At 39.5% G+C, this 22,617-nt stretch overlaps 1 protein-coding gene across 3 annotated transcripts in view; it reads right to left on the reverse strand.

The window, feature by feature from the left end:
• Nucleotides 1-22,617, reverse strand: part of SHANK2 (SH3 and multiple ankyrin repeat domains 2) — a 350,898-nt gene that overhangs the window by 312,781 nt on the left and 15,500 nt on the right. For all 3 annotated transcript variants that reach the window (XM_040558301.1, XM_040558303.1, XM_040558302.1), the window contains exon 3: nucleotides 12,422-12,489. In XM_040558301.1, the coding sequence (XP_040414235.1) occupies nucleotides 12,422-12,435 (14 nt within the window). In that variant the 5' untranslated portion in view covers nucleotides 12,436-12,489. The remainder of the gene's footprint in view (nucleotides 1-12,421; nucleotides 12,490-22,617) is intronic.

Below are 22,617 nucleotides of genomic sequence, written 5' to 3' on the forward strand. Positions count from 1 at the left end.
ATTGTATCAGCACTGACAAGTGAGGTGAACACGGGTGCTTATCGAGTTTCCATGGACCAAACCCAGCAGTCAAGCACCTGACAGCCACCCAAAGCTGGCAGCTCAGCACAGAGACCCCGATCCTCTGGGGCACTCCTCCAGTGATCACTTCTGCAAGAGCTTCTCTCTCAAGAGAGAGAATGGCACGAAGGCAGAGCCCCTGCCCAGCCCAGTGGCGCACTGGGGTCCCCACCACATCCATCCACGCTGGCGCTGCAGAGAGCAGAAAGGCAAGGGAGCTGTGGCCCGCACTCCCCCTGGCTTTCTGCAGAGGGAAAGACTAGCATATGGCAAGACAGAAGGAAATGCGCCTCTAACACAGAAGCTAAATTTTCGTATGGAAGTCACAATAAAGGACATTTAAGGATTCAACACTTCCTTCCCTGACCTGTGAGATTTCGGTTTTGCTGCCATGTGAATGAAGGCTAGGGTCTCCACGAGTGCCCACTGCAGACTAATCAAAACAGCTATTAGTTCTCCTCTCCCTCAAACATGGCTGAGGCACACACATCAAATATCTTGCCCAAGGCCACCAAGGATACATCTCAGAGCAAGGTTTCAAATTCAAGGGTCGCTGTCTCTCAGTCTCGATAAGAACAATCTATTTTTATATAAACATTCACTTGCACAATAGCAGCCCTGTTGCCTGCAGGGAGAAACCCTCTAGGCAGCTATTGTCAGACAAGTTAAAAATGTACCTGTGGGAATAACCCAGACACAGAGTAGGCATTGTTATGGGCTGAGTAATACCATTAACCAGACTGTGAGAAAATTCTGCTGTTAGAGTAACAGTAACTGCTAGAAAGAGGCATTTAATAATTAACTGTGAAGAAATACTATTCAGAAAAGGGATTTCCAACTGTGTAAAATCTGCCAGCTCCTAACACTCGGATTCTCTGGATTTATTCAGGATTACACATATATGAGCTCTCCAAGCTACTAAATTAAAATGCAGAAGAAGATCAAGCATTGCCTTCTCTAATTTTATTAATACTAAAACAAAAATGAATTTCAGATGGAATTGGAGACAGGGGTGCAATCACACTGCACTGTGCATGTCACGCCTCTCTACCGCTGCGCAGAAAGGACTGTGGAAAAGAATATCTGATGGGCAGACAGATTCCAATGGCCAATTTGATGGATTCAAACTCCACTTTGCACTGCTGCTTTAAAGCTGTTGTTAACCAGCATCGTATCCTAAAGAAGCAATCCAGGTTAAAGACCAGCCTTTTGTTTTCAGAAGTTAGCTTCAGCATCCATCACATCCCTGAGCTGGATTCACTATGCAAATGTTTGTATAGGCAGTGGGAAGAAGATGGCAGATGGCCAGAAGCAAATAGCCAGGGCATAAGAAGGGCAGAAACAACTTTTTCCAAAAGCAGTATTAATGTTGCCAGCATAAAATGAATCTGAGACACTACTGCCTATGTGACGAGAAAGAAATCTATGTAAATATGACAAGCTGATTCCTGCCAATGAAAACCTCTTCATTATTAGCACCAAAATATAACTCAGAACAGTTACAGCTGAAAACCCACTGATACAAAAATCCACTGAAATCCACTGAAACCCACTGATACAAAAATCATCAAGGAAAATGCAAAAACCTAAAATAATACCTCTGCATGGAGAAAAACAAAATGTACATAAGGAATGCTAACCAGCTCACAGTAAAATCCCAGGGAAGATGAGGCCCTTGCAGCTTCCCCTGTTCTCTCAAGGCCACCAGACCAGGAGGGAGGTTTGGTGTTGATTCGACACCATGTGAAGCTTTGCTGGTCAGGCTCCAGTCCTGGGGGTCTTCTGCAAAAGAGCCAGCCTGTTCTCCAAGGGAACACCTCCTGGTCCAATTTGTTTTAGAAGTATAGCTGTAGCTTAGGAGACTGAAAAATAGAGGATGAGGACATGCATCAAGACTCTAAGAAAGTTAATCTATGATCCCACAGTTTTCTTGATCCACCTCTGTAAAATGGGACAAATGGTTCTTAATTCTTCTGTAAAGCATTTTTACTGTGTGGGAGAAAACACTAGAAAGCCAAATCTCCTGCATGCTATTAAAAAAATTCCCCCTGCAAGGTAATTACCTAAAAATTTTAATCATACAATATTTTGCTATTCACACCCCTGTAATTACTGTTTCCTTCCCTTTATATCACTCCTTCTCTTAAATTTGCCTTGGTTGCACTGTCTGGTAATGCATTTTTTATCTCTCTGTTAAATAACTGAAACACCCAAATAAATATTTTACAAGATGTGTGCTGAGTACTCATGTACCAGATCACCAAGCAAAATTCCTCTCTTAATTTTCTCTGAAGCTATTGTTTCTCGTCCCAGTATCTCTCACCCTCAGATTTAAATATTGATTTGAAATCAGTACTGACAATCAATGGCCATACCCATTTGTCATCACCAACGCCCACTAGAAGATTCTTCTTGCTGCCCTGTTTCAGAGCTGACTTATGCAGTCTTTGATTTCTCTGCTAGGTAAGCTGCACAGGTGACAGAGACAAATTGTTTTGCAAAAGTGATCAAGTGTGACACCTTTTTTCCCCTTCCTTTAAAAACAAAAAACAAACAAAAAAAAAAAGAGAGAGAAACAGTGAAGTAATTGTTGAACCTTCTCCTTATTCTGAGGCAGGTTGTTATCCCTTGTTCATGTATATTTGTGCAATGCAGACGTGCCAAGAAGAGGCTAAGCCCCATTAACTTCTGGTATTTAGAGTCCTAAATAGCAACATCATATGATTAAAGTGGGTCTTAAGATCAGACTGCAAGAATGTAATTTGTTCTTTTTACAGATGTACTTCACCATTAGGCACTCCTAAAACATATAAAATCTACACATTTAACCTATTTCTACAAATATAGGGTAGTTTTCTGAAAGTTTCTTAAGTTTCCAAGCAGCTTTTTGTCCAAAGATAAAATTCTTCTTGTCCTCCATCGGTTTTACTTAGTATTTATTTTATTTATAAACTATTCAGATGGTCAAAGTATCTTTATGGAAAGGCTGAATTTCAATCAGGCAGATGCAAAAAGAGGTTTTGGAGAAGGACAGATACAAAGAATACAGCAGATAAGTGACTTATTGTGTTGAATAAGCAAGTCTGGAAGAGAGGCCGTTATGGAAAAAGCTTAACAATGTTTGAAGTAGAAGGAACTTTTCAACTTGAGAAAACAGAACCTGTTGAGGAGGAGAGAGGGAGAGGGAAAAGAGAAGACTCAAGCATATTACTAGCGGAAACACAGCAAGTATTTATAAATGTTAACCACAGTGAAGTTTACAGAAAAGGGCAACTCCCATTGGCAATACAGTATCTTAAGTGTCTTCTGTTGAGCACCTGCAAGGTTTCCAGTGCAAACTTATCTGACCTTTATTTAAAGGTCACCACTCCAGACAAGGAATTACAGCCAGCCTCTTGAGCCCCAAGGTAGGTAGCTTCTAGGCTCTCTTCACTTCTACTGTTATTTTAAATACGGCCTCTGCTTTTGTACATTTATTAGAACATTTATTTTCCAACAAATAGATTTACAAACAACTGTACGCCTAAGTAATTATTTAAATACTACTTGCAATGGATGCTATATTTTACCTAGGATGAAATCGTAATGCATTTTGAAGCATTAAGTAAATGACTGGACCCCAAAGTGATTGCGTACACTTATTTGTAAAAACAACTTTCAGTCTGAGAATTCATCTGCTCAGGGTGTATTAATCCAGAATTCTAAAACACTTTAAGTAAATGTTAAACAGAACAAAAGCTAAGTAAGTAGCAACTAAGTAACTAATTCAAAGGACAAAAATAAAACAAACAAACAAAACAACAAAAAAATGAGGCTAAAGCAAAGCAAATTACCCCAGAAACCAAAGCTCACCAGCATACCAAATCTGAGATCTGCCCTGAATTCATAAATTCAAATAAATACCCCTTTCTAAGCAGCTAGCATTGGATTCTGAAAGTCTGTCATATAATCTTTATACTGTTGATCTTGTTTGGAGTAAAATATAGACACGGTAACCCTCTGAGAGCCTTTTTAAGCTATTTCATACCTTGCATGGGGAATTAATAATGTATGTAAACCTGCCGAAGTCAACAGATTTACTTTAGGAATGGCTGCACCAAGATGTGACACCTACATGCATTCATATGAAAAACAACAGTCGGGGTAAGTTATAAGATCCAACATGAAACATGGAAAAGTCTATCCAATTCTCGATCCAATAAAGCTTTTCTTCATAATATGACAATAAAGATATAAATATTAACTTTCATTAAGCATACTCCTGTATAGTATCTGGAGATTTCAAAGTTGCAAACTTCAGCAATGAAAACAATGTATTTCCCCATTCAGTTATTCAAAAAGAGAATGATACAAACTGAGTAAGTAGTTATGAATTGTTCTCTTTAAGCAACGTGCAAGTATTACACCACTTCAATTTTAAAAGGTCATTATCTATTCATAAAAGATGGATATAATGCTTGTTTTGGTTTTCTCAGAAGTTTTCCTTACCTCAACTGTAGGCTTGCAGAGAAAGCAATTTTATCTTCTAGGCTTTCTGTTTCCAGCATCTACTTGTACTTGACTATGTAAATATCACAAAGATAATAATATGTTGGAAGGGAAAGGACATAAGAGAATTTTAAAAGACTTACAACAAGAATTGAAAAAAAAAAAAAAAAAAAAAAAAGCTTGTTGAAGGTATTTACCTCTGATGCATCTCCCTGGTGGATAAAGCAGCTTAGTTGCTTGTTAATTTGCATTTTATGCTTATCAATTTATTTTCCTTTTTATCCATAAGAAAAACATTTTTGTGAGAGCATTTAATTATTTTTTGTGTTTAAATGAACAGAGAAGCACTGTTGCTGTCTTGTTATGTAGATTAGATCAGGTCCTGAGAGTAGAAAAGGCAGACTCTTCTATCTACAAATGAGTTAGTTTGTTATGAATGGGTTTTGTTATGAAGATCTACCTGAATTTTCTTCAGGTATGATCCTGATGGAGGGCTACTACATTATTGTAATGAATTTGCTGTGTTGCCAAAAATAGTCTCACTGTATACATTATTTTGGTCAAAGAAATAAGGACCCAGTTAAAAAAGCAAAGCTTCAAATAGATTGTTTATTTTTCCTACAAAATTATCTGTTATCTCTGTCTGAGAGATGGATGAAAAAACTAAATTACCCTTTCTTGTTATGCTTTTTTGTTTGTTTGTTTGTTTATTTTTGTTTTTTCTTATTTACTTTCAACAAATGCATTACTATTTCAATACACTAGGAGACACCCCTTGAAGCTTGCAGAGGATACTGGGTACACGATGTCTGCAGCAGTGCGTGAGGTGGTCCTTGGGGGCACAGACCTCAGGCTTTCCAGAGCCTGTCACCCCAGGGCAGTCCCATGCCAAAGTGCCCTGTAGTTGGAGATTTGAAACATATACCAGGGTGCAGAAGCCTCAGATCAGGAGCAGTTGTACAAACGCAGGTCAAGAATTCTATGATTCTAAGTTGTGGCTGTTGCTTCTTACCAGCACTGACAAGTATATTGGCAGTAACAGGAAGCAATACATAAGGCAAATAAGCTTCTAGTTCATTCGCTGTCTTGCAGAGCCAAGCAGAAGTAAGCCCTGGCCTCAGTTAAGATCATGAAATCAACATGATAGAGAGCAGGGAAGAAAGGCAGAAGGAACAACCTGGCCTTTATAAACTTAATTTCCTTTCCTAACCAAGAGGGAAACAACAAAGGAACGGTGACCCAGAAAGGATGTGCACACTGTACAACCAGGGTAGGTGACCAGCCTGTGGTTTAGCCAGCCTTCAGTGTAAGCAAAGCCATGTGCTGTGCCCTCACTCTCTCTGCACCCATCTGTGCAAGTCTGCAGCAAATATCCCTGCGTCCCAGTGGCAGATGGTCTCCAGGCTTCTCTTCTCCAAACTGCAGAAAAACTTACCTGATTTTTTTCAAAGGAAATTTTAAAAGAGGAACTCTGATGATCTTTTCTGCATCTTGCCTGCTTATTTTCCACCCCTAAGGTAAGCATAACTTGGGCTTTAACCTGTACTCCAGCCTGTACAAGCAAGCCTGAGTTCATAGTGGAATTAACATTTTTTTAGGATTGTATATGTGAGTGATGATAGTGATGGCAGACTGGGGAAAAATATTTGCATGCTCAGAAAGGTTAAATGATCTGCCAAGATGACCCAGGTAGCACAGTAATTCTGTAGAAAAACAGAGAAATAAATTATTCTCTTGACCTTTGAAATTTTGATTCAACTCAAAGTAAAGATAAGAGATTAACTTTTTTGATTAACAATCAAAACACAATGAAAAGAACCAGTTTTCCTCACAGACTACCAACACAATTATTGCCTTCAGTAAACAGCTCAAGAAATAAAAGATCACTTCTTAGGCAAGAAGAAAAGAGAATAAGATGTGTGCTTTTAACTAGTATGCAGAAACAGGGAAACAAAAATACACATAAAGGATAATAAAGTTTAAAAATATATAAGGATTCATAAATAATTCTTTGAGTCTTCATTCCCTAAATGCCAGGTATAGTTTGAAATTTAATATTAAAAATAAATAGCATGCCAAATCACCCTGGATAACAGCTTACAATACTTTGATTTAGAGATTCTTCTCCACTCCGAGAGAAATCTCATAAACACCTCCAGCCAATAACTACAAACTCTTCACATCAAAGTACTACAACTGTTCAGCATCCTACATCTTTGTTCTTCTGAGGTGTCCCTGTCTCAATGCAGAACCAAGACAAATATCAGTCATTTGGGTTGGAAGGGCTTCTGGAGCTTTCTAGTCAAGAAGCCTGCTCACAGCTGATGGAGCTGTGAGATCTCAGGCAGCTCATGGTGTTAACTACATTTGTCTTGAAAACCTCCAAGAACAGAGAATGTGTAACCTCCCTGAGCAACCTCCCTGCCCCTGCCTGACTGTCCTCGTGGGGAAAAAGATTTTCCTCATACCCAGTCTGATCTTGTTTCAACTTATTGCCTTCTCTCTCTTGTCCTCCTGCCATTCATCACTGCACAGAACCTGGCTCTATCATCTCTGTAACCTCCCTGCAGGTCTAGGCCAGCTGGTGCTCCATCTCCCCAAAGCCATCACTTCTCCTGCTGGTCACCTCTAGATTTTGTCCCCACTCCCCTCACAGAAAATCCTCTTTACAATAGGACCATTCCTCTATGCATTTCAATATCACTAACACAAAATCACCAATTTTGTTTTTAGCTATGAGGTGAAGATGCCCTTTCATCTTAGTTTTACGTAAATGTACAGTTAATGTATATTCTCAAATATTCTGCAGCCTTTCTTACTTCTGTATTGTTCAAAGTATGGGGCAACAGCAGAGGAAAATATTCTTTCATTCTCCCTACCAATCCATGGCCACTCAAACATTTTCCTCCCCTGTGCAGTCCCATAGCATTCCTGCAGCAGCACACTGTTCATATGAAAAAAGAAATACTGATTCAGAAAATCAGGTCATTTTGCCCTGTTAGTGGTGTATGTAACAAAGCCATGACCAAACCATTACAAAAACTTGACCTTAATAAGAAGGGCAAGGCCAGGACTAAGTTTAGAAACAATACTGGCAACCGTGCCAGATGTACGGACAGCTTGGTCTTACTGAGGCCAATTGCAAAACACAGCACTTGCATCTCTATTTTGTCTTTAAATAGAGCTGTAATGGTTAAGATACAACCAGAAGATTAACAAATAGGCTTAGTTCTATAACCCCAAAAAATCCTGCAAGTTTCCAAGCAATCGTATGTTTTATAATCAGTATGGTTACACATATTAGCACACTGTGAAATATATGTACAAAGTTTTTTCAACTGTACCAATACATGTTTGCTGTTAAACCTACTATCAATAATATATTCCTTTCTTGTGCTTTTTAAGGGGACATCAAAGTTCAAATTATCATTGACTGAACAATTCAATCTATAATTTACAACAGCAATCCAAGTAAATTTCATCATCACCAAAGGAAATTCTTGATTTGTTTACAACACATACAGTGATTTCTTTACAGAGTATGATTTCCACCCGTTTGTGTAAGTCTCTAATTCAGTCACAGGTAATGTACATCCTAAAACGAGGCTGTTGGAGAACTAGAAATACTTTAAACAGATTTATTTCTAATTGACTAGATTTTCTGTTGATTGTACTCCTGTAAGACCTGATTAAGTGAATTCATTACCATTTATAATTTTCTGATGGCATACTTTGGAGATTCCAGCCAGGGAAATTATCACAGTCTAATCAAGAAATGCAAACTGAATATAAAAGCATTCTTAAATAATCTTGATTGAATTATGATATAAAATATTCCTAATAAAAATCTGTCTTGAATTGCAGGCGTACAACTGTCAGTTTCTGCCATTAAGTAACTACTTAGTAAAAGTTCTTACTAAATCCTCTGTAAGCATCGAGCAGCTGATGGTGTAGGATTTCACGGTCCTTTGTGATGGCCACCTGCATGGGACTGCCCTTCTCCAGGAATGAGGAGCAGTGATGTACAGGAATATAATGCTTGAAAGAACTATTTCTCTATAAAACTGGGGGCTGGCACGACCCTGAGATGCAGTCTTTATTTTATTCTAAGTCTTTCTATTTTGCTGCTCAAATACTCCCAGGTGTATTGCTAATCTTAACAATTTCCACGCAAAGCTCATTTTCTAACACTGCTCTTGATGCTGTCAGAGCTACCTATTCCTGCACCTCATTATAAGAGAAGAACAACGTCTAGGCAGCTCTGCTTACCGTGTAATGCAGCTGTGCAGGGAAGGAAATAATTAAGCCCATCATATGAGCCAAATCCTTCAGGACATTCCCATTAACGAGATCTACTGAACCCCTCTCTGCCTTGCTGCTTGCAGAAATGAACAAGGCAGAGACAGAGTGCAAAAACCCCTCCTCTTCAGCATTAATATAAAGCTATGAAAACAGAAATATATTTTGTTCAATTCACATTTTTAAAGGAAATGAGCATTAAAAAGAGATTTGCCGTTAGCTTTTATGCCTACTTCATGTTCTTCCAGTGATTTTATTCAGTCTGCCTTCCAGTGTTTTCACTCCTAGCTGCCTCATCTCAAAAGTTTTCCCCAGGCCTAGACTCCTCTTCCCCAAACTGTTTCTCAACCACACATTGTAAGTGACCGTTTCTGCCCCTTTCATGCTACTGGAAGCATATCACAATTTAATTTCTTTCTAATGTGCTTTCATCTTCATGATTTTGTCATGCCTCCAGTCCCTCTCTTGGGTTGAGAATGCCACCAGCTCCTCCCCATTCCTTTTTTTCGGAGATTTCAGGATGTATGCTAACTTTCCACCCAACAGATAGGTCACCAGGCCTGGCCCTGTCCCACCACAAACCTGCAGCCATTGATATGCCCAGCAGTTGAATTTCTCACCATTATAGCTTGCCACAGAAGGCATGCTAGGCACCAGAGCTGCATCACCACTGCCTCAGCAGGAGCAAGGAGGCAGGAAGGTCCTCAGACCACCTCCTGCTTCCACAAGACAGCTCTTCTGGCAGCAGCATCCTGGCTGCTGACTTGGCTGCCTGGCTCCACCCAGGGCACAGTGCTGGATCCTCTATTCTTTGGCCTGGGAGGACTCATTAAATCACAGCCAGTCAGAAAGAGTACATAAAAAATGAAGTTTTGCTACATTAAAAAGAGCAAAGTATGTATGTAATATCGCAGTATTTTGTATATTATAACAATGGATGTTAACTATACAAAAAAAAAAAAAAAAACCTACCCAAAGACTGGTACATGCAACAAAGACCCATAATAATATTTTTAAGAGAACCACAGAACTGGGTACTGGAAGTTCCCCTTCACTAACAACTCAGAGCACGTAAAGCATAGAGGAGTGTTTACAGCCTGTACCAAACATCACTGTCACTGTTGGCTCTAACGGTGAAACAGCGTGCTCAGTCATGAATGTCTGCTTTTCACATCTGCAGTCACTGTGACTGCTCTGAATATAAATGGGAAAGAAAGGCATTTAAAAAGGAAAAGAAAATAAAAGACTGACAAGGTAAGCAAAAGCCTTACCCATCACATCTGTAGTTTAGAATGTGTTGATGTCTTGCAGTTAACACATTATCAAAGCTAGATTTGAGTAACTGCTGTTCTTTATGCTTCAGACTTATTTGAAAGGTAGTTCAGTTGTACGCTGATGATGTCTACTTTCCACAAATAGCTTAGTACCACTGAGCAAATAATTTAAAAATTGAGAGATTTAAGTTTATTTTCCCATTTTTAGAATTGATTCAAAATATTTCCTCTCACCCCCACACTTTCTCAATTCTGCAGACTGCTCAAACATGTACATCCCTCATCAAGGTGTGACAGTATGGGCTCTGAAGGATTATTTTGATCATGCCATAGACTAATGACCAACCTGACACTTGAAAAACTCCATAACTAGAAACTTACTCACACGTTTTAGTCAAGTAGTCTCATCAACTCAACACATTGCCAAATAAAATTCTTTAATTCTGTATTTGTGCAGTTGTTTTTGTTCCATTTCCTTTGTCTTCTAATTGGCATTAGTACTCATCTTTGATATTAGCACTAGTCACAGAAGCAAATAGCCAATGATATATGCCTGATAAGCTAATTTTTTTTCTTGTGCTGGCCTTGAGTTACACACCATTATATTTTAAACTTTATCTCCTTTTTCCATTTCTATAGACTACTCCTCCAATTTGAAAGTGTCACCCTTCAGTTTACAGCAATCCCTTGCACACTTTTTACATAATTTTAATGTTTCAGTCTCCTTCTGTTGCTCCTCCAAAGATACTGCTAGGACTGTCTATCAGTGGGAAACCACCACACTGTCTTATCTTTGATATGTGTTCATAATGTGCATTAACACATACACCTGCAGCATCAATGTGAGAAAAGGCCCCTTCACTTTTCTCTCATCACAGAGAAAATGAGGTTTTTAGTTTTCAGATCATACAGAAGTATCAAGCTTTACCAAAGGAAACCTAATTTTAAATCGTTGTAGTTTTTGATAATTTTTTTCTGACTTCTGAGTTTAAAGTTATTTATTTTGTAGCAACTGGACTGTAAGCCAATAAAATAATTCTAGTTTAAGAAACTTGTGTATAAAAAGGTATAAGAAGTCTCCAGAATACTACCAAAACTTTTCAAATTGTGTTTTAAAAGAATCGCAGAAAAGGTATGAGGGAAAAAAAAATAAAAAGGAATAAGAAAGAAATACGTAGAGACTAGAAGACTGGTTGAATAGAAAACACTGAAAATGCAGCATACAGATACAATAGAAAAGACACAATGGACATATCTGTGCTGTGTAATGAGAGGCTCTACAGTGACATCCTAGTCCACCAGTTTCCACCTAATTGTATGATGAGGGACTACACTATGAAATTCTTTACCCAAATCTAACATTAATTGCAAAAGTTACAGTGATCTCACCAAAAAATTGCTCATGGAAAAAAATAGTGTTTCAACACATCTAATACAAGAAGTACCATAACATTAGTCTTCCTGCTAGTTCAGATTTAAAGTATATTCAGGAGGAGGAGGAAGAGAGCTGCTACACGTGATGATGAAAGTTAACATGCTCTCCCAACTGTCTTCATAACAGGCTGCTGTTAAACTGCTAAATTCTTCTCAGTTTTACTAAATCTGTGACATAGAAATCAATTCTGAGAAGTTACTATAAGATAAAAGGGAAAAAAGGTGGAGAAAAGACACGAGTAACTGTCTTGGTTTCAGTTAGGACAGAGCTAATTTTCCTCCTAGTAGCTGGTAGGGTGCTATGTTTTGGATTAGGATGAGAAGAGTGCTGATAACATGCTGATGTTTTAATTGCTGCAGAGCAGTGCTTACACCAAGCCAAGGACTTTTCAGCTTCTTGCTCTGTCCTGCCAGTGGGCAGCCTAGGGGTGCAGCAGGAGCTGGGAGGGGACAGACCCAGGACAGCTGACCCAAACTGGCCAAAGGGGTCTTCCATACCATCTGACGTCATGCTGAACAATATATAGGGGTGGCTAGCCGGGGTGGAGTGGGGGGCCGGCTGCTCGGGGATAGGCTGGGCATTGGTCAGTGGGTGGTGAGCAATTGCATTGTGCATCACTTATTTCGTACACATTATTATTAGTAGTACTATTATCATTATTATTATTATTGTTATTATTATTTTCCTGTCTTAATAAACTGTCTTTATCTCAACTCACAGGCTTCACTTTCCCGTTTCTCTCCCCCATCCCAGAGAGGGAGGGGGCAGGGTGAGCGAACGGCTGTGTGGTGTTTAGCTGCCGGCCAGGTTAAACCACAACAGTAACTTAAATGATTTCTCTACAAAATTAATTTGGCATGCTTACCTGTCAGCATACATAAGAAAGCAACTGTGTCAAGATCATCAGCATCTAACTATTCTCATCTCAGATTCCTGTAAATAAATAAATAAATAAATAAATGCATGAGAAGATTGACACGTAGAGAAAGAAATCCAGTGACCTAACAGCAACCCTCTTTAAAATCTGCAAAGCAGAAACGCACAGAACACAAAGGGGATTTTGATGTATTAGTCTTCGAAGGGAAAAAAAAAAAAAAAAAAAAGAAGATTTTTATTGCTTTACCAATTTACAACACATTCATCATGCTGTAACATAAATATTACGCATAGCTTCATGAGGACAGAGCCTTACAACTTCACTCACTCCAGAGTGCTTCTGGCAGCATAAACCTAGTCCTAAGGCAAAAACAGGCTCTCCTGGTTATCAACAGAAATCATTTCAGGCCAGATCTGACAGCAGGTGAAAGACGCTGCCCTGCTGTTTCCCATGGACATCTTTCTGAATTTAAGTTTTGCAAAGCACTGAGCATCCCAGGCATGTGCATTTGCAGAACAACCCCAATTTGTGCAGCAAGCTGCTTGTCGTTGGTTGGTGTTTTTTTTTTTTTTTTTCTGTTTTGTTTTTTTTTCCTCCAAGTCTAGCTGAGATCCAGAAATTAGGTCTGCTTTTTCCAGCCCCTCAGAAAGATTCCCCAATTCAGCAGACACGTTGAGCATCACAGTCCAACTCCCACCACAGTAAGGGATAGCCTAGAGCAGGCTAACTGATGAGCACTGAAGTGTATGACTAGATTCAAATTTATTGCCTTCATGGATAGGTAGAAGCTCACGTTGAAGAAAGTCTTGCCTATCATGTATTTCTTCCTCTTACAGGTATAAATGGAAGGGAAAAAAACAGACTTCTACATTGAGAAAGTGAGTTTGACAAACTTTTTTCTTTAACTTTTTGGTAACATACTCTGCTGCATGGTACTCCATCAAAAAATAATATTAGATTATATTACACCTGTTACACTAAGAGGTCCAAACAGGCACTCTCAATTAGCCACAAGAGAAATATAAACCAATTATGTAGCTCCAGAAGAAGTACAGGACATGACCATAAGTGAAACCAGAAATTCTCAGGGATAATTATGTGAACACCATTGGACTGCATGTTCTTTATTTTAAATGAAGATAGATTTTGACAAATTTTACTGAAACAAACCTATTCAAAAAGTTTCAAGAAGGCAGAAAATATTTACAAATGTGTCTCCAGCACCTGCATAACTCTGCACAACTATCTTATAGAAACAGCAAAAGCTATTTAAATATTTTGTACTAAGTAAGCTGCTTTTGAGTTGAAACCTAGTAGACCCAGCATTTTCAGAGTCAGAGATATAAACATGATCTCCACGATCATGAATGTCATAGGGAATGTAGGGAACAAAGGATCACTAGCTGTTTCTCAGAAGGCAAAAACCAGAATCCATGGAAGGAAAGGTATCTGCAGGTTAAAAGCAAAACAAACTCAACTAATCTAACAGGTTTCTTAATCATGCTTCCACTTTTGAACCATCTCTTATACATGGCAGCTTTCAGTTTCTATATGCATCTAGAGACAGAGGATAAAGAATCACCTGGAACTGGAAAATGTCCATCACAAATGAATCCTTCCAAAATTGCTTACCAATGCTGACACATCTGCTCAACACATTCCAAAAATTGGCTTTGTAGTTTTTTATGAGAGACTTATAATTTGGTCAATTTTGGATAGACATTGGTAGGATTTAGTAAAGGTGTAAAGCAATAGTCTGAACCTTAAGACAATATTTTGGGACTTTGTTGTTATAGAACGTAACAAACCAATATAAATATTAAGTATTCTGCTACTAAATACCCCACAGAAAATAAAATCTAAGGAAATTCAATGAAGGGAATTTTTGCACTTCCTATGGAGGAAACGAGAATTGCAGCACTTTTTTCTGTATGGAGTCCGAATCCTTCTGTTTACAAAAATGACCCAGCAACATGGCTCCATTACTTGTATCTGGGCTGTTAATTTACTTCTCACAGTAATCTCTAATGCTACATCTAAGGATAAGAAAATCAACATGAAAAACAGCAGTCTGCAAAGAGTTAGGGAAAGGTCTTTAAATGAGAGTATTTGTATACTGCAGATTTATAGAAAACAAATTAAATGGTGCCGATGCAGGCTTCTTAATGAGGTTGGGTGAGGTTACGTAGTGGATGAAGACACCACCATTGCAAAATTAAGCAGCTATTTTCTTCTCTTCCTGCAAAACACACCTCTTAACACTCACATGCAGACAAAAATAACCAAGCTCCCTTCAGATCTTGTTTTTCCTCCCCTCCAGCCCAGGATCGGTAAAGCAGAAGCTTCTCTTTCTACCCTCAGAGCATATCTGGCACACCCCTAAATAATTCTCTGTGCCATAAAGTCCCAGGTTACTCTCACATCCCCAGCACTTCCTACTGCAACAGGTTTCTCTTCCAGATGTTGCCTTCATGCCTGGCTGGGCAAGGGACCAAGTATTATCCCCCAGGTGACACACAACGCAGGACAGGAGCTGCTGACCTCATGCCTTTCCCTCTGTGGAAGCACTAATGTGGGTCTCTCCAATACTTAATCACCAATTTTCATAGCATTTGCAGGAACACCTTAAGAGGTTTCTGTTCCTTTAAACAAATTAGCAGAAGTTCAGCAAAATATTCAAAAGCCATTGGAAAGTAGCAGGGGAGGATCAAGGAGGAGAGAAAAGACTGGCATCCCAGCCACATAAGCCATCTTCCTCATCAAATCAACCTAAAAAGCACCAAGCTGTAACTCCAAAAAGCTGAGACAAACACTATGGCTGGTGACACCTACGGTGCCATGCAGGAAGGAGATCTGTCTGATGTTTCCACACTGTACAGTGTGGCAGCAGTACCCTGGTTTAGGCAGCTGCAGCCATGCAGTATTTATAGGACTTGCTGCCCTGCTAAACACCGTTCCTTTCCGCAGGCAGGTCGGCCAGGATGCCAACCATTCCCAAAAGGATGCAAGTCAAACCTTTCCCCCAATCTGACAAGTTTTCAGATTAGAAATGTTCCAGTATTTGTATAACTAGCAGAATGAAAGCGTCAAGATTTCCACATCCCCTTTTTTCTATTATAATATGTGCATTTAATGAATCGTCTACACAGGGAGATAACCTTGTCTGTGGGCATTTCTCTGCGCTTAGGTGCCCACTTTGGAAAGTACACGTTTTTAGCTGAAGAGCGAAGTTCAAGTAAATTCAGTTACTGACTAGATAAAGCACGTCCAAACACTGCTCAGCATACAAATATGCATTTATTCTGACAGTATTCTGGCTCACACAAACACAAGCCAACCAAGGATCATACAACCATATTAGCAAACTTGCGTGAATATTTGTGCTTAACCTCTTGGCACAAATTCAATGCCAGAGTAGCCCCAGTTTCTGGCTCTGCCCTGGCTCCCAGCTGACCAGCCAGCTTCTCTGCACAGCTGTCTGCATGGCCATAGAGAAATATCCGTCTCCGTGAATTTATGAATATGGCACAGAGAATGGTTATATGGAAACACGCAAAAATGAAGCATCTGGGAGCACTCAGCTCCAGGATCAGCGTGTTTTAATTAATACAATTTAGAATGAGACTTTTCACAAATTTATCATTATTTTTTCCAAACAAAAGCAGCCCTTGCAATCTTAATACTATCGTAGCATGCTAAGTGTTCCTCCTCTACATTCACATACCCAAAAATATCTGTGTCATCAACAGTGAAGATCCCTTTATCTGCACCAAAGCTTATGTTACCAGCAGCTTCTGTCAAAGGCAATTTATGCATGAGGCCTTCAGCAAGCTTGAGTGAATGTCTTCAGAATGTGAATACCAGAAGAGTTCACAGGAATACAGAAAACTTCACCTGGTTTAAAAAATGGCTAAAGCAGTCCAGCTACGCTAGATGAAAGCGCTAACTGCTGCTTTAACAGTACATTCATGTAATTTATAGAGAGCTGAAGGCACAGTAAGACTGCAGGCAGTCCATTAGTCTAGTAATACAGAGACTCCCAGATGTCCTTAATACTAATAGGCCCCAAACACACACTGAATTCTCCACGTTTTTGCCATGTTAAATTGAGAGCTCAGATACCGGGGTGTACTGGTAGCCAAGGCTTGCATCTCTGGCACATGATGGATTCAAATGCTGCATGAGGGAGACTGAATAAGCAAACCTGATCTGATTCTAGCTCCAGAGAGAAAAGCAGCAAGCTGAAAAATGAATGTAGCAAGGGAAGAGCTACCTGAGATTTTGAGATACTCCTGTTGTCCAATTCTGCCACTATATACTGCCAGAGCAAACAAAGGAAGTCTGTTCGCAGGGTTGAAATGCAAACAGAATCAGGAAAGCAGTTCAAGGACATGGAAAAACAGTTATTTTATTCATTAGAAGAGACCATATTTGGGCATATATTTAAAACTCAGAACAGAAAATACTCCACATGGACCTTTTTAGAACTAAATATGAAGTCTACAGCTGCTTGAATACTTACTGGAATGAATTCACATATTTGTGACTCTCTTTTTGCTGTGCTTGACTACTCTAATCTTCTTTTCCTCAGCTGCCCAACTATAATGGCTTCAATGCTCACAGTTTTTGTGGTAGCAGGGAATGGTCTTCAAAAATGTCACATGATTTGTGGCTTCAGATCATTCGCAATCTATGGCAGCACGTTCATGCTAGCAGCAAAAATAAGTTTACTTTCTGTCCAAATACAGGTAATATAAACATAGTATTAATTTCATTTACACTTAAGATGCAGAGAACCTCCACAGTCCCACACATTGCCTCTTCAACATTTCTTATCAGATAAAAGAAAAAGCAACACTGGGAATTTGGGCAACACGACATATTAAAATGAGGCAGATTAGCACAAAATCAGAGACGTCCCAAGTTGGTGCAAAGCAGATGTCAACAAGAGACCGCCCCCCCCCCCCCCCCCCCCCCCCCCCAAATCATCCCTGCTCACCCAGGCATCAAACTTCTAACTCCCTGCACTTGGAGAAGAGGGGAGGACAAGGTGCAAAGGTTGACTTCATTTTACTGGTCCTTATTAAATCAGTTTCTAAAATATTTAGCAAATTGAGCAGTTGGTAGACCTCACTTAATAGCTCTGACCTGCATGCGAACCACAGATCTCCAAACACCTCATTCTCTAACACAAAAAGCCATACATAATGCAGGAGTAGTGCATGGGTGAAGTTAATAGTGTATGCTAATCCCTTGCTGAAGCTCAGGGACACGCTTGGCCTCTGCTTTGTGGCCATGCACACTGGGCACAGCTGGCCAGAAGTTCATGACCACTTGCATTTAGAAGCCAATGGGGTCTGTGGTGCTACAGTGTGAGCACAAGGCAAAAGGCTTCTTGTGATAGCAAGAGACAGAATCTACATACTTGACGTCTGAAACCTGAGTTTCAGAGTTTACTCGGCATGAGTAGATATAAATCTATTGTGATCTGAGAAGTTTCAAACTTCACTATCTCAAAATAAGCTGAATGTGATTTAGCAGAATTCAGGTCTGCCATAACAACACTCCCCACTTTTAAGCAGAAAACATAGTCAGGGTCTTTAAATAGGACAAGCACCATACCAGGCAAAAATCCTACTCAAACACAAAACACTTCTGGGCAGTACTGCTGCCCAAACAGTCACACTGCACTTCTAATCTGACCTGTCATTGTGCTGCTTGACACCAGAGGTTTCCCAAGTACAGGAACTACAGCAGGAACCCTTAGGGCAGCTGCTTGCTAGATTTCCCTCCTCCTCTTTGCCTCGTAAAGTGGGACAGCCACGAATTCAGAGCATACCACTCATGGCTGCTGGCTTCTCTAATATATTATTTAGCACAATATAACCTTCATTAAAAAGGTCTCTCTAGGGAAAACACAGAGGAGTCAGGATCAGAAAAGTTTGCAAGATACTCAAATAGCAGTTGTGTCACATACACACAGGTGGACTGACAACCACCTGAAGCAGAGTGAGGTTGAACCCGTAACAATTACTATTGACAGCTGTGAGTATGTCATCAGCTAAGGAGAACTCAGGAAAAGACCACTGGAAGCAATTTTTTTCTCTGGCATTTTGTTAAGTGACAGTCCATAGCCACTAAAACAACTGCAATATATGCAATATTCTAGCTGAACATTAAAGTCACGAATAAAAAGTATGCTGCCAACAGACCTTCTCCATCCCATAAAAATCTGGAGGCCTTGCTAACAGCTTCTGTGTAAACTATTCAATGCCTATGTTCCAGACTTCTAAAATGATTTTTTCCAACCCTAAACATAAGTGTAAGGAGACTCAGGTTACTAGGAAAGCCATGCCATATAAAGAATAACTTATTTCAGGCAGCTTAAATTCTTAGATTATGATAATAAAAGAACGATCAGAACTGAATGCTGCATTTTTGCTACCTATTTGTAGGAGGTTAAAAAAAAAAAAAAAAGTTCAGTCACAGAAAAAAATACCTCCTTCCTATGCTTATCTAAACATAAAATGCCAATATAATTAAAGTAATAAGTATTACTGCAAATCATAAGCAATCAAGGACGAAAGAAAAAAAACATAATCCCCAGTTCATGGCTCATAATTATTTCATTTCCCAAGTACTGCAAAATCCACAATAAACAATAAATAATAAAAGCATTTCAAAAAGCCAGAAGATGCTCACCTTGGATGTAACTTTTCATGTAATTCATCTGATGTGTCAATAAAGTCAAAATTGCCAAATTTCAACTTTTGTTCTATGAGATGGAAACACTTCGAAACTTAGATTCACACAAGCACTTGCACCCAATTGCTACCTGTATGTGTAACTGGACTTTGAGTCTAAACTCAAAGGAAAGCCTATTGATTGTTAACTGTTGACCAAGAAGAAACAATTTGTTCAAGAAGTGAATGAAATCAACTGACTATGATTATCTAAAAGAAAGAAACAGCTTTTATGTACTCAAGTTAGGAGAGCACCGTATCTGCCATGCTTTCAGTAGTCCGGGTGGTTCCTTTTTATTTACATGTACCGTCTAAAGAACCATCACTCTGTTGTGGAAACATTTGTTACCGTTGTGACAACAGGAAGGAGAGATTTCCCCCAGTTACAAATCACAAACCACTGTGGACACCTCTAGCCTTTGTTCCTTCATCCTTCTTTTAAAGACAGGAATGTTTGCAAAAGACAGGATTTTATTAACTTTCCTGGCTGAGCTACATGGTAAGTAAAGCGAGATGGAATGGGGAGTAATGACAAGAGGAGAAACCAGAGCTGTGGCCAAGTGTGGTGCAAGGAGAGCTGGGCTGCCCAGAGGTCCATTATGCAGCTTGCCGGCAGCTCCAGAGGGGTGAGTGAGCCCAATAACCCATCCCCATGCCCGTTCAGTTTACTGGCAGTGAATTTAGGCTGGTGCAAGAGCAGACAGGATGGTTTGTATTTGGTGGGTAGGGTTAAAAATTTGGTTAAGAAAAACATTTTCCATTCTAAGAAGAAATAAACAAGTTTATATCATACTAGCAGTATTTAAAGGAAATAGAAATACATAGCAATACCTATGTTTTCTTAACACAAACCTTGTAACGAGATGAACGTGGTTTACAATGAACAAGACAAAAGAAAGTAAGTAGGTATAGCAGGTAACCATAGCAGATAACATTCAAGTGAACGTTTTGAACTGCCTAAGTGGGATTAGCTCTATGTACATTGAAGAGTATTCAGTAAGATTAGACTTATTGGTTTTTGCAACGCCTTGGCCCAACCATGATCAAAGTACTGCATTTAAGGTCTGCTACCATCAGTTCTGCGGAATAGTGAAAAGTGTTGTCACTGCTCTGAATCCCCGTACAGGTATTTAGCACATTACTGGAACTACGTGGACCAACAAAGTATCTGAGCCATGGGTATACATTCCTTGCTCATATAACATATTACAGTAAACAAGGTTACACCAGGCATCAATTGGTTTATTTGTTGGGCCATTCCATTAAGGATGCACTGCACAGAACATCAGCTATTATTTTCATGGGGGATTTTTTTTTTAATAGAAATCATAAATACAATTAAAGAAAGCACTTACAGTTTCCCCTAATTTTCAAATATGGGTCAGGCAGCATTTTGTCATATGCTTCTTCTATTCACAGCTTGTTCCCTTCCCTGCTTTCATCTGCCCATATGCAGATAGGCAGATTTGCCCATTTATTGTTCATGTGACCAGTGTTGTTATCCACAAATTTGTTTATCTTCATAAATACAATGAAATAATATAATACTATGAAAATATATCAAAAACAAATCAGGTATAGAAAAGGTCATATACACCTATAAAAAGGTACTTGGCTACTACAGATCACTAAATCAGCTCTACAAATATGTAGATTGCTATACGGAGAACTGACCTTCCATGCAGAAAAAATAAATGCTGATATGCCCCAAATTAGTATATGGCCATGTAGCCTGTTAAGTGAATGCAAATATTCATATGCACATGGCTGTAAGCTCTGTTTAAATGATCTTTACCCTGAGAAACAGAGTATTCTCGTTAAAATGCAATCTTAAACAGAACCAGACGTCCCCTTCTCCCCCAATGAAAATACAAGGTGTATGTCTGTCGGGAATTAAGCAAAGCTAACATTGCACAGTGTCACCCTGACCTAAGCTACACCTCCAAGGCACACCACAGACTTAAAAAGAAAGAAAAAAAAAAGTATTTGGCACTGTGAAGAGCGCATTTGTGCGCGTGAAATACAAAAAGGCTCATTTGCTGAAAAATGTATATGGCTTCCATTAAGCAACTCTTTAATCTCTAGATGACTGTGTTTGCTTTGCAGGCTTCATGGAGAAAATAAAAAAAAAAAAAGCAGGAAGCACAAAATCACTGTAAAAGCCACTGCCGACAATAATCCAGAGAATAAGATCTGAGCAGCCTGAGCTCTCTGAACCAGCCTGGGGAAGTCCCAGGAGAGCAATTCCTTCAAGGGACAGCCCTGGGTCGTACTTCCTACAGGCAAGGAATCACTGTCCACGGAGCTATATGCAGTAGTAAAACTTGCCTCACTTTCAGAGTGTTTCCATGTTAATGTTCAACAAGATCTAGGAGAAGTCTGAAGGGAGGACAGAATCTGGCTGCAGGGAGCAGCAGGGGAAAGTAATGACCGGGTAAGAAAATGGCAGAACAAATATGAAGTTGATAAATATAAAATGACATGGTCAAAAACAGTTCTACGCATACAAAAATGAAAATTGAGCTAATTACTACCATTCAAGAAAGACAGCACTTTGCAAATGTCAGCTTTACATGCCACATTCACAAGAATAACCAGAATATTAGGAAATAAATATATAACAAAATAAAAGGTAGTAAACCACATTATCAATCCACGAAATGCAGATTCTGTCATTTCTTCCCATCTCCTTGTGCTTCCTCCCAGTCCTGAAAGGGTTAGGGTGGAACTAAAAAAAGATGCAGGAATAACTGACCAGCTGGCATGCACATAACAACAACAAGAAATTACAACTTTTCAAGCCCAGGGAAAGTTTACTGAGAAGGGTATACCATTATGAGTGCCTGGAGAAATCAGAAAGAGTACTACCTCCCCTAATAAAAGGAGTCAGAAACAGCAAATGAATCTTGCAAACCCAAAACAGACAGCAAAGTGGTCCATGCCACAACACAGCATGAAGCTGACGAACTCTGCCACAGGATGCTGTTGGTCACCCACATTCAGCACAGGTTCCATGAACCCAATCCTGGAGCACAAACCCCTCAGAATCCTTCTGAAGATACCACATCACTGCCTCAGTAAGATTATGGGATACGGCTTCAACTGGGAGAGGTAAAATGGGCATTATGGCAAAATCATGAGACTAACTATCCAAGGCAATCTGCTCCAAGGTCTATTTTGGTACCATATTAACAGTCCCACCTTCCCCGGTCCAGTTTGGCCATACCTTGTGCTGCAAGTCTTCTCTGTGTCTCTCTGTCCAACTCCCACCACCACTCCAGCAGTGCGATGGGCACAGATGTTAGCTACACAGTACCTCAACTCCAATGAGTCACATCAGTATTTTGAAAGATTTAAATAATAATACCCACCATAGACAAAGTGGAAGAAATTAATATGGCCCTAAAAAGGAGTAGAGAGAACACTCTCTGAACATAAATT

This window comes from Cygnus olor, chromosome 5, assembly GCF_009769625.2.
Source record: "Cygnus olor isolate bCygOlo1 chromosome 5, bCygOlo1.pri.v2, whole genome shotgun sequence".
NCBI lineage: Eukaryota > Metazoa > Chordata > Aves > Anseriformes > Anatidae > Cygnus > Cygnus olor.